Source organism: Condylura cristata, unplaced genomic scaffold (assembly GCF_000260355.1).
Source record: "Condylura cristata isolate star-nosed mole 26May11 unplaced genomic scaffold, ConCri1.0 scaffold00004, whole genome shotgun sequence".
Taxonomy (NCBI): Eukaryota; Metazoa; Chordata; class Mammalia; order Eulipotyphla; family Talpidae; genus Condylura; species Condylura cristata.
The window spans coordinates 54856018-54869464 of NW_004567105.1; the positions used below are offsets into that span (position 1 = coordinate 54856018).

General features: G+C 40.9%; 1 protein-coding gene across 4 annotated transcripts in view; it reads left to right on the forward strand.

The window, feature by feature from the left end:
- LOC101621854 (chromosome unknown open reading frame, human C3orf67) overlaps positions 1-4338 on the forward strand; it is a 181920-nt gene extending 177582 nt beyond the window's left edge. For 3 of the 4 annotated variants that reach the window (XM_004676021.2, XM_012720660.1, XM_012720661.1), the window contains one exon: positions 3245-4338. In XM_004676021.2, coding sequence (XP_004676078.1) covers positions 3245-3357 — 113 coding nt within the window. In that variant the 3' untranslated portion in view covers positions 3358-4338. The remainder of the gene's footprint in view (positions 1-3244) is intronic. The other variant, XM_012720659.1, reaches the window with a different exon arrangement.
- The last annotated feature ends 9109 nt before the right edge of the window (positions 4339-13447 follow it).

The following is a 13447-nucleotide window of genomic DNA, read 5'->3' on the forward strand; positions in this document are numbered from 1 at the left end:
TCTCTGCAGCCTTCCCTTTGTATTTTATGCTTTATCAATGCTCTTGTTCGGAATTGTTTAAAAAAGAAAAGAAATTACAGCCTATGGTTCATGACTTATTTTTATATCTTTATATCTTTCATATCTTTAATAATAATAGTAACCATCATTTATTGAACAATTATGTGCACTGTGCTATGCCTATTACAATATAGTGTTCAATATATTCTTCCAGAAAATACTATGAAATAGTCATTGTTATTCTTATCTTATGAATGACAAAGCAAAGGTCCAGTAAGGTGAAATAGCCTGTAATTAGTCTAACCTCATTCAAGTAATAAACCAAGTTTCCATCCATCTCCTAAGTTTTCACTCTTTTCGAAGTCTAAGTTCCCAGGTTTGTCAGGTTCTGGAGGCCAGGGGACCTTTCAGCCACTCTGCAGTTGCAGCTCCCAGTTAAACTCCTCATCATCTTCAGTAGCTATTTTTGTTTGGTGTGTGTGTGTGTGTGTGTGTGTGTGTGTGTGTGTGTGTGTGTGTGTGTGTGTGTGACATCCAATTAGACTGTCACATCAATTACATAGCAGACAACAAGTAGTTACTTATTGATAAACTGATTTTGTTCTGTTCTCTGCAGTAGCCCAGATTTAAAATGAAAAAAAAGGTTGGGGGGGAGGGATGATGGATTGAATATCTGAAAAGGAAGTGCACACTCTTCTTTGATGTCCTTGATGTGGAGACATGACCTAAAGGGGCTCATCTTTAATATGAAGCAGCCACTTGAAAAGCATTCTCAGACTCTCCTACCTCGAGGAAGAGGGGGAGGCAGGGCCTGGGGAACCACGCTTAAGGCCACACTAGTAAATGAAGAAAGGCAGCCAGCCTTCTCTTGGCTCCTGTTCTTAAACTGCAGGGCACTTAGGTCAGCTAGCACTGCTAACGAGGGTGTTAGCAAAGACCTGTCATACTTCAAGGACATAAGCCACTGTGGCAAGAGTCACAGAAGCTCATCAGAGGCACTGCAGGCATCATTGGCTTCGGTCCCCTGTCTCGTGCAGGGTGTATCTACAAAAGCTTACACGAATGGCTGCCCCAAACCCCGCTTCACACATCCCACAGTCTACATCCCACTTGCTGATCAGCAGTAATGTTTAGAAAATCCTTCCTTGTGCTAAACCCAAATCTGGCTCCTTATAACTTCCACCCATTGGTCTTACTGTCTCCTCCTGGAACCCCACAAAATCGTCTCTCTCCTTTGCCACCCTCTGTCTCCTTAAAGCCACAGGTCTGCTGTGACTGCCATCAAGCTTTCATTTCTCTGGGGTGATTAAGCCTGGTTTCTTTGGGCTTAATTGGGCTCTTTGCCTCTGCTCACCCACGTGGACTCTCATCTTCGGCAGGGGTTTTTGGAACATGCTTGTTTCCAAACCTAATTGTTTTTGATGTAGGATGGCTTTACAATTTTTCATTCTTTTCCACCTTTAAATTCCCATAATCAATTCCCATAATATACTAGCTCCCAAATGAACATGTTCACCCCCTTTTTAATAAAATCATCAAGCACGTTGTGGCAGGAAGAACACAGAACACTGCGTCTCACTCACCAAGGGACCTCAGGGGAGCTGTTTAACTTTGCAGTCCCTAGTTTCCTTATCCATACAATGGGCACGATAATTCCCACCTATCACTGGACTGTGAGAGCCAAACCAAACACTGCTTGAGAATATGCTTTCTAAACCACTGAGGTTTTGCTAAGCAAGGCAGGCACATCATTGCTGTCAGGCTCCACTTTTCAAGACAGCCAGCACTGCCTGCAACTCACAAGAGCATCAGCTGCCTGGTCTGTGGGAGTCACTGCAAAGGCCTGGGAACGTGCTCCATTTCGGATAGCATCAGGCACATGGCACTAGCTCAGCGTCTGGGCAGGGAGCGCTCGCTTTCAAGGCTTGTGAGTATTTCTTGTAGACAGAAGAATGGCTATGCTGTGGGTCCAGACCTCTCCTCACCCCTTGGCCTTCTCCAGCGTGTCGCCATCCTGACGCTGCCCACCCACCAGCATCGTCTGACTTTGGCGAAAGTCCCACCACAACCACTGTCCCTTACTTGGAGCAGTGACACTTCAGATCACAAGTATTTTTTCACACTCAGTCACCCTTTCAGAAAATGTTTATTGAGCCTCTATCACATGCCAGCCTTGCTCTGTGCCCACCCTCCAAGCCCAGGTTTGCTTTTATTAGGTTCTCAGTAGCCTGGGCTAGGGGAAGAGAAGGGCATATTACTTTAACCATCCCCTTCTCCCTGGGCCTGCTCAGACCTTGAACTTGGGAAGTCTTGACCCCACCCCCCTCCATTTCCTATTATATGGATATTCAAAAGTATCCAGAAAGTTCCCACTTGCTGGTGATCACATCAAATACCAAAGTTCTTACCACAACACTGGGCATATATAGGTGTTTAGGAAAGATCTTAGAAAAGTATTTTTTTCCTTGCATGCTATTTGTTAGACATTAACCAAACCTTCCCAGTGTTTTGCACAGTTAAGAATTGTCTTCATCTAGATCAGCGCAATGAGTCTAACCAGGTAAAACCGTCAAGCCAAGTTCATGTTCCCAGCAAATATGATAGACATTAACTACCACTAATAAAATAAAGATCACCTGACATTGTGTTTTCCACATGTGTTCTATTCTTTTTGTATCTTACATTTCTAAACCACGTTATTATTTTAATTCATGGTTATTTGGTACTTTTTTGGATGGATGGGTGGGTGAGGACTGAGTTCTGTGCTATCAATTAATTTGCCTCGTTTTGCATTTGTACAGCTCTGGCCCTGGAGAAGTCTAAAACTAAGATCATTGAATTTTGAATCCTGCTTACATTGCCCTAATCTGAATGAGCATAACTCCTAAGCCGTTTGGCCCTCCCCCTTCTTGCTCCTCCCTGCCAGTGCTGCTCACCAATTTTTCTTAGCCTTTGTAGCAAAGCTGCCCGTGCAGTCGCTGTTTCTCCCCTACCTCGCGCTTCACACTGTCGCTCCCCGCAGGTGTACGGCACTCCTCCTCTCCATCCTGCCCACGTTAAGACAATCTCTCAGGAACAATTGAGAAGGAAAAAAAAAATGTACAAAATGATGTAAAAATAAACTATAATTTTTTTAAAAAATATCTCTCAGGAGAGATGGTCATTCCTGCCGCGTTGCCTTTCCAGTATTGCAATTTGGGACTGCAGGGCAGCAGCTAACATGTCTGTGGTTCCCCTTCCACAGGTGAAGAGGACGGGAGTGCGGAAGAGGACGAGGAAGTGCTGACTCTGCTGTATGACCCATGTCTGAACTGTTACTTTGACCCCCAGACTGGGAAATACTATGAGTTGGTGTGATCCCTCCTTCCACAGCAAGGAATGCCCCTCCCCCAGGCAGAGCTGGAGGGCAGCTGTGACTCTGGGAGTTGGCACCCCAGGGTGTGTGTCGCAGGCCTGTGAATCAAAAGTGATGCGACAGATGAACTCATTTTTGTAAATAATGCTCAATGTTAGGAATACCTACATTCATTTTGTAGATGTGTGTGATTTTTGGAAATGTGAAAGAATTACTACAGACATGATTTTAGGACTTTGGATTGGTTCTATTTGTTGGTTCTCAGATTGTACATGTAATTTTCTTTATTTCATATAATTTTGTGTGAACAAATTAAGAGTTATTAATTCAAATTTTGTGCAGTGTTAATCTGTAAATGATGGCTTGATACACAGAAAAATGTATTCTTGTTTCAAAGATACCTGGGTACCTTTTATTTTGCTACCTATTTGTATTAAAAATAAAGTATGATGGTCAGAATATCTTTTAAACTGCTTTTTTTTTAATTGACCACACTTTCTTTATCAGAATATTCCTAGATGATACTTACTTTTCCTTAGACTCTTACAAAGTAAGCTCTATGAACTGATCAGACTTTTGACCACTGGTCAAAATTACTGGTTCCATCATAGTTTCCCTAGAGTTTGCCATAGATCAGAACATTGTTAATCACTGTAGCTTCATAGCGCCATGCTTTGCTTTGTGGTTTTGTTGTTTTGTTTTGTTTTGTTTTCACCAGTTATCTCTGAATTCTAATAAGATGATCCACATCCAGCTCATGTGGATTTAACAAGAAGTCACTCATTTGAACACCCCACATACCACTCACTTCTGTGAGCTGGATGTTTTCTTAAGTCCTTAAGGCTGTATCACTGAACTCTGCTTACTGCATCACTACAAAGAAACCAAACGCTTCTTGAATTTGAGGAGATCTTGAATTGTGTGCCACGTATATTAATATTGAGCTCAAGTACGTACTTATTATGTTAACTGGCATATTTTGTTATTTAATAAAGATTTTTAATAAAGAAGAGTACCACTGGAAATGAAAACTTATTGGTGTACAGTTGGATTTAATAGTGGACTATAATTTCTTTTAATGTTGCTTGATAGAGAAAATGAGAGCTCTTCTTTCAGGGGCAGATTTGGGCTGCTGTTCAAAGGATCATACATTATTTAGAACCATGTTTATATTTGAAAAGCCTTTAATCCCACTGTTCACAAAGTATATCTTTGTTATGAATTTCTCACTGAGATCTTCATACTTAGAAAATGCAAATAAACTATTGAGACTTCAGAAAGCATGGGCTATTTTGTAGATGACCTTGAAGTTTGGCATAGGTTTTGAAAGCCTTCCTTCTTTTTTTTTTTTTAAAGATTTATTTATTTGTGCATACAGAACTGGGGTACAGGCCAGAGGCTCAGGGGCGGTGAGAGGCTTCACCAGAGACAGAGTGAGGAACAGAACAGGCAGATCGACGAAGTACACTGCTGAGGGGAGCAGTGGGCGGGTCAGGAGAGGTCTGCCACACCATGTGGTCACCTCCCGGTCAGGTGGGAATCTAACTCATGTGGAAGTGGCTTTAGATTCTCAGTGCTGTGCTTTAACCCACTGCGCCACCAGGGAGGGCTGAAAGCCTTCCTTCTTTAATCAGTCTTAGGACCATCCACATCAATAGGAGAGTAAATTAAAAGCCTCTACTAATTAAGATGTATACAAACATCAGATATCATAAGCTAAAAGTACTGAAAGATACTTATTTGAGTGTCTCATACCCAAAACACAATGGTACAAGGCCTCCAGCTGAGTTCAAGGTAGGATATAGAAAACTTATTTGGAATTCTGGAATTCCAACCGGCAAAAACCTTTAATCCCAGAATTTGAAGATTAGGTCAACAGTCAAGACTACTGGAGGCACAGAAAGCAGGGCAGGTCCAAGGATCCTACAGCAGAGCTAATAGTTTCTCCCAGTGACTCTGTTTTTCTGCCTCAAGTCTCTCTCTGTTCTGGGAACGAGACTGACAGCTTTGACCTGTCAGTTGTGCCAAGAATTACATGGAATGAGAGCACCATGACCCCTAATGAAGGAGGGTGTAGAGGGTGTAATCAAATCCCATTACCAGGGAATGCAAAGCCTGCGGAAATGACAGATGTTTACTCTGCTAGTCTAGAAGCATTGTTACCTATTATTTTATTTTTGCCCATCTTTTCTCTTCCTCTTAATCTTCTCTTTCTCAGCTAAGCTTCCATTTTCATTACCTTGATTTCTATTTTTCTAATCAAATGTATACTGAACATTGTACTGAAACTGTTCCAAATAAATCCTGAAAAAATAGTTTGAATCAATATGAAAATACCTCAAGGGAATTTGGTACCAATTTGGGAACTGAGTCAGTTTCTCGTTTCACATATTTCATAATGCAACTCTGCCAGTGACTCTGTCTTTAATCTGTTATTTATTATTTAATTACAGAGCAGGTTAATTGGAATCATGGAAAGACAACTGTCAGTTGTCTTTAATTTTATCTTCTATTAAAGGAAAATTCCAACATATGCAATATACATAGACACTTTTGCAAAATAACTTGTCTTACTGTATTTCTCATTACTTTTAGATTGACTTCAATTAAATCCTTCATTTCAACCGCATCTTGATAGTTTTTGGAAGTACTAACCAAGAATAGTTTAATCACAGAGTGTACAATCTGAAGGACAATTAATTAAAAGAAGTAATTTTAAAGTTGCTCTTTGACTTTAATTAAAGATCTAACTGCTGAAATTTTCTGGAGTGTTCCTCTGTAAAACATGTTTAATGACAGTACAAAACTGAATCTTTTCAAACTTGCATCTTATAACACTCAATCTTCAATCAAAGTAGCCTGAATAATGAAAACTAAGAATCACCTATTCAGTCATGGCTGCATTATAGAATTTCTATTTCATACATCATTCATTTTGCATTCCAAAAAAGTTAGTCATAAAGAGAGTTGTCAAGCAAATCCTATTTTGTCTTTTCCATCCATTGTAATGGTTGAGATAGAATCATCTAATTGGCCCTAGGAAGAACAATCAAGATCATTTCTTGAAGTTTGACTTTATAATCGAGAAAAGCGAGATTTAGATCAGGGAGTTAATTGCCCAAAGGCACTCACTTATGAAAGGGAGAATAGAGCCCATAAATCCTCCCTTCCAACCCAGTTCTTTTGCCATCCTGAGGGAATAAGAATGTAAAAGCCACAGGTAGATGGACATCACAGACACTACAGTGGTCAGTGAAGGACACACACCCTTTGGGGTTTGGGTTCTCTGGTCCTCACCGAGCATTCCCTTCTCTTTTGCACTCTGCAAATGATCTTCTCTCTTCCATTGTCAGCTTTTACACTTTGGGAAAGATCAGCTTTTACACTTTGGGAAAGATCAGCCTTTCCCAAATGGTGATCCAGGAAACAGATTGCATGCAATGGTAGTTTGATGGGCGTGGGGAGGAGTCCATGGTCAAGCAATGCTGGACAATACTAGGGAAGTAGAAATGGTTATTTGTCTTTACTGGGAAGGTTCTCAATGACCTTAATAAACTAACATGCATAGGGAATGTCTAAGAGGAATGAAATATGCAGCACTTCTCAATTTTTTTGTTCTCAGGACACTTTTTCAAGCATAAAACTTCCTTTATTGCAGTCAATCTTCTCCAGGGTCTGCAAGACCTGACTCCAGAACTCCAGAAAAATGTGTCTGCCCAAATGGGTGGACAGGAAGGTTGACTGATTTTAATTGTGTGTGTGTGTGTGTGTGTGTGTGTGTGGTGGTGGTGGTGTGGTGGTAGTGGTGATGTCTACTTCACTATTTGTTTTGCCTAGATATTTCACAGACCCCTGACCTGCAGTAACATTATTCTGCGGACTTTTCCTCTAAAACAAGCTATGCTGAAATTTGAACATTCTTAAGTCAGAGGCTTTGGTCACCTAAAATGGAGGAATTATTCTTTTCATATTTTAACTTACACATGGTTGTAGGGGAAAGTTAACTTATAACAAAGGATAAATCTAAAAGTTCATTTATCACATATATTGGAGCTTTACATCTTAATGAGCATTTTAGTTTTGGTTTGGGTGGTGGTAATATAATTTAGATTCCCATTAAGTCAAAATAATTTGACTTATAAGAATTAAATAACCAATAAACATGGGCCACAGATAACACTAAATTTTACTGCTGACATATTCTTCTGTAGTTAATCACCTATAATCTTGTGAAGCATTGCAGAAGTGAAGTGTGGGAAATGGTATTGATTGGTTTTCATCAGCCCAACTTATCATTGTCAATGTTTATGCTGAACCTGGCAAGATTTAAGCATATAAACTTGTTCCTCACAGTATTAAGTACTGCTGATATTTTAACCTGTAGATTGGGTAAATTACCTCTAATTTACTGTAAAGGATATTTCCAAAGACATGGGGTGAGAGGCAGGGGAGGGAATGGTTGTGCCCTTGATACCTTAATAACTCAGATAAGCATCCTCATATAGAAGTATTTGACTTAAGAAGTCCTGGAGGGGGAATTTGTCTTTGTTTCTGATAATATGGCATTCTAAAATAAAATTTCTATTAGTGATAGAGTCTCAATAACCTATAAATACATTCTAAGGTGGAATTAAAACTACCCCGTTTTGTTATAGCTTGCTAAGCCCAAGTTTATCTTTTTTTTTTAAAGATTTATTTATTCATGTATACAAGAATTGGGGTACAGGCCAGAGGTGTGGGGGGTGAGAGGATTCACCAGAAACAGAGTGGGGAGCAGAACAGGCAGATGTACTGAAATACACTGCTGAGGGGAACAGTGGCAGGTCAGGAGAGGTCTGCCACACCATGTGGGTCACCTCCCTGGCCAGGGGTCGAACTCATGCTGCAGTGTCTGTGGATCATTTTGTAGTGCTGCGCTTCAATCCATTGCACCAACGAAGGGGCCACCAAGTTTATCTTGCTGAGTATTACTAGAGTAATACTAGAGTATTACTAGAGCTTTGGTGGTAGGCATAGTGTGGTAACTACATTTGTGCAGGTACACAGTGTTGTAAGTCAGCATTACCTCAATAAGCAAGTTTTAGAAAAGTAAAATCAGGGCCCTCCCTGGTGGCGCAGCACATTAAAGCACAGCACTGAGAATCTAAAGCCGCTTCCACATGAGTTCAATTCCCGCCTGCCCCGGAGGTGACCACATGCAGACCTCCTGACCCGCCCGCTGCTCCCCTCAGCAGTGTACCTCCACGATCTGCCTGTTCTGCTGTCCACTCTGTCTCTGGTGAAGCCTCTCACCGCCCCTGAGCCTCTGGCCTGTACTCCAGTTCTGTATGCACAAATAAATAAATGTTCAAAAAAAAAAAAAAGTAAAGTAAAATCAAAACTCAATAACTTGTTTTTCCTACTCTACTACAAGCAAAAACAATTCAGACATTTCAACACTGAAAACGTACAAACTTTTCAACCAACTCAGTTGAAAAGAGCTTTCTTTAAAACCTTTCAGCTGGTCTAAGAAACTGACAGTGCCCTATTATGAACTAATTCTAATGAGCTGAATTTACTTTCCCCCTAACACTTGTCTTTTCTTTGATATTTACTATTGAAATATTTCTGAAATTCATCCCGGTATCTAGGTCTGGGCAACATGCTTATAATATCTTTCAATTCACTTATTTAAAAGGATTTTAATCACCTCAAGTGAGGTAATTCTCAATGTCGGCCACTATCCAAAGAAATTTGATTTAAGGGAAAAAAATGCATGCAGCACCATCATTTATTTGCTACTCATAAGAATCTCTGGGTGCTTCAAAGTGCAGGTAAACAACAAAAGACTAATTCTAGATATGCCTGTTATAATTGTCTCTGATCTGCTGATCATGGTACAGCTCTGGTAATCACTACAGCCTTCATTTATAAGAGTTATCACTGCTTATATTTCTCTTGAAGGCTTTGAGAGCCCTTTGCATGTCTCGCCAGTTGTAACTTTCATTGTAATCTGAAAACTTAATCTGCATTCAATGGGAACTCTTAAAACAAAGCAGCTGCCTGGGCCCCTCCCCTGTGGATTCCTACCCCCTCTGGTTGAGCACCACTATGTGTAAAAGCAACCAACATTGAGATTCCCTGGCTTCATCTGCTCTCCTTTCTTGTCTTCCTCTTCCCTCTTTTTTCTTTTTTTTTAATTTATTAATACAGAACTGGGGTACAGGCCAGAGATGTGGAGGGTGAGAGGATTCACCAGGAACAGAATGATCGATGAAGTACACTGCTGAGGGGAGCAGCGGGCTGGTCAGGAGAGGTCTGCCACGCCATGTGGTCACCTCCGGGGCAGGCGGGGATCGAACTTATGTGGAAGTGGCTTTAGCTTCTCAGTGCTGTGCCTTAACATGCTGCGCCATCAGGGAGGGCCCCTTCCTCTTCCCTCTTAACTTCCTGGGTGTCTGAATGAGCAGCGTGAAAATCCCCAAGGACATACACTGTCAGTGACCTTGGAAGAACCCCACCAATAAGCTAAGTGAGCATCATTTGATGGACATCATCTGTGGGCAATCCATTGCGGTTCTAACAAGTTGCTCTGGTCCTTGTAGTTGGTGAGCACTAGTCTGGAATACACGAGCTGTTTGTTTTGCTTTCTTCTGTCTTATAGACATGTCAAGCTAAACTCTGCATTCTCCTTCGCGAGGGTCATGCCATGTTTTATGTTCATGAACATACCTGGATTTCAGCTTCCAAATCAGTCAAGGAAGGAAGGAACCCAAGGGACTGGGTGAATGTGGTGAAAGTCTCTGTGGTAGGCTATTGAAAACAGGATGAGTGTGCATGCTTTTAAATGTATGTTTTATCACTAGAACCATCAGTTCACAAAACCATCCATGACTTAGTATCATTAAACATGGTTAGGAGGTCTTGGTATGTTCCTATTTGTAGTAGTTGTGCTGTCAGTGAGTCAGATACACTTTTCTTCATATAAAACTGCTACTTTTCCCCACCTGCACAAAGGCTTTCCATTTCTCCACATCTGTGGCATGCTTCTAAACAGGAGAGACACTGGGAATTAAAAATCTAGCTCAAATCACTCCCTTCCGAGTCAGAAACCTTTTGCAAAGTCTATTTTGCACATAGCCTTGAATGAGAGTGCTTTGAGCTGTAAAGGTATTGCGATGATTCCTGAACAGTGGGGTTAAACGGCACAGCAAAGAGGGCGTGAGTGGGAGGAGACCTTGGAGAGCAAGAAACCAGTGAGTCAAGAGCAAGCCGGATGGGACTTGAAGGACATGGCTGCTGCCCAAGTATCTTTGCAGAGCAGAAATGGGGATGACACCATTTGTGAGGTAAGATGGTAGCATTTTCTCAAATCTTAAAGGACAATTTGACTCCAGCAATCTGGAAAACTTAGAAAGAACCAAAGCAAAACAATAGCAGGTAGCAAACGCTCAGTAATGCTCACTGCTGCATTATATATGACTGGACTTACTGGACCAAAAGCTTTCAGAGTTGGAACTCTGGTGCTAGACAGTAGCTATGGTATTGTCACCTGAAGTGTGGCAATGGTCTTGGTTCCCTTGGCCAATAAAAGGAAACAGTTTGAGGAGAAGGAAGGTGGTTTCATGTGTTGACAAATTGAGGAGGGTTGCACACACATGTCTGAAAGACCACCATCCTACCCTTGGCAGAGGTCAGGGGTGTTTAATCCAGAGCTGCAAGGGAGTAGAAGGGGAAGGGGCCAGAGGCAGCATGCCTCCTTCCAACACGGAGGTCTGGAACTCTTCATTGACGCCAGCTTGCTTTCACTAGCCCCTGGTGGTAGGCAATTCTAACGTCATCTTCCTACTGATGCTCTTTTCCCCTGGAATGTGAGAAAATGAAGTTTGTCATTTGTTAAGCCTAGAGGGCAAGTGAAGGAAATGGGAGAGTTTATTTAGTGAGACAGAGAAATGTATTTTATTGCTGCTGCATCAGTATATTCTTAGAAATATGAATGATACATAGGTGCTTTAATGTATATAAGTTAGAATTTATATCATGCTGGAAAACTAAGCTAAATAATGTTTTGTCAGTATTCTCAAAGACTAGGAACATCAGCTCCATATAAAAAGCCATAAAGCAAACTAACAACTTCCTAAAATTAGGGGAAATATGACTAACACTAATTAGAGATTTAACACCTGGGGCCTTGTTGGAAAATGGACACTCCAGGAATTCTTTAAAACTGAGTTTACCCAATGTTTGTTTGTAACAACTCAGGTCTGACCCATATGGTTGATCTAATTGACTGCACTATGAATTTTCAGTGTCTTACTCCTGAGTAAAATAAAAAAATCTAAAACCAAATCAATAGTTCCTTGCCAAAACAAAGATTTTAGCAATGACCAATTCCAAACCGTGCACCTCAAGTGTGTTTAAAAAACAATTTTTAACTTTTAACCTTCATGGTAATTTGTCTCTGTTCCTCTCATTTTATCTAATACTTGTTCTATCTTAGGGCATATGAAGGGGATTTGAAATAATTAAACAACATTTGTTAAATGCTTGTAACATTCGTTAAAAGTTTGTAATCCAGATCTTGTATAATTTCAATCTGGCCCTCTCTTCCTCTTAGGCTAAATTAGTGAGGTCTTTCTGATAAATAAGATCATGTTAACACATTATAGGACTAATAATTTTGATCTTTGCCTTTACTTGCTGTGCTGGTCAGCCATCTTCCACAAGTGTTTCTCCCCAAATTTCTTTCTAGAACTTAATTACAAACTACAGATATGAAACACTTCACCAAAAAAATTCTAATGTCAAAAAAAAAATTCCAACATCTTCAAAAACCCCCATTTTCTATCCTTTTCAGCCATGTTGCTGCCTCTGAGAACTGAGAAGTTGAGGGAAATTTGCAATCCCCCTCAGTGCATGTTTTCACCACGGCTTTCATGCCACATGGGGTGTGATAAGCCAGTTAGGGTGAGAAGCAGTTTTTCTTCTTACTCTTTTTACTTTCATACTGATTACAGCACCATCAGGTTTTATTTCCATTTCCAATAGCAAGCTGTAAAAAAATGTACATGTCAGCCTCTAAAGTGGTATTTACCATAAATTTCTGATAATGCTCTCTGGAAGTTACAACTTCATCCTCAAGAGATAAAGGACAGGCCCTCCCTGGTGGCGCAGCAGATTAAAGCACTGCACTAAGAAGCTAAAGCCACTTCCGCATAAGCTCGATTCCCGCCTGCCCCTGAGGAGATCCACATGGCGTGGCAGACCTCTCCTGACCCGCCCGCTGCTCCCCTCAGCAGTGTACTTCATCTCTCTGCCTGTTCTGCTCCCCACTCTGTGTGTGGTGAATCTTCTCACCATCCCTGCACCTCTGGCCTGTACCCAGTTCTGTATCCATAAATAAATTTAAAAAGAGAGGGAGAGAGATAAAGGACATATTGAACTTCTTTTGATTAGTTGTAGGCCACCAAGATTTTGAGGTCACTCAGCAGCTTGGTCAAAAGCCTCCACCTTTGTTTTAATTACTGCTTCAGATTTCTGCGCAAAATGCAGTGGTTTTAAATGCACCCCTATGCAGAGTCACCACAGTATTTCTACTGATCTAAATTTGCCAAGTGCCTTGAGATTCCATATCAAAGGGGAAAAAAACATCCATTGTGCTTTCATTTGACCTAATGATACATTAGACTAAACTTTGGACTGTAACTCTTTGCAATATTCTGTTCTGCCCCAGAAATTGTACCATTAGCACTTGGTGAAAATGACCCTCTCGCCAATTGTCCTCATCATCTTCATTCTCATCCTTTCAACCATTGATTGAACTCTCACTGGCTGTGTTCCCACTGAGCGGAGGTATGTGTTTTCTCATTTAACAACTCCTTCATAAGTACCCACTTTACAAATGAGGAGACTGAAGCATGGACAGGTTCTGTAGTCCTCCCTAGTGGTAATACAGAGTCTATCAGGCCTGGGGTCATCAAGTCCTATAATTGACCGTGGTCAGTTCTAATGACTAGCAGTTGTCCTTATGACAGGTAAAGCCCACATTGCTAATTAAGAGGAAGTGCTTGTTGAGACAACTTTGTTTCCTGATTTGCTGTTATTGCCATGGTT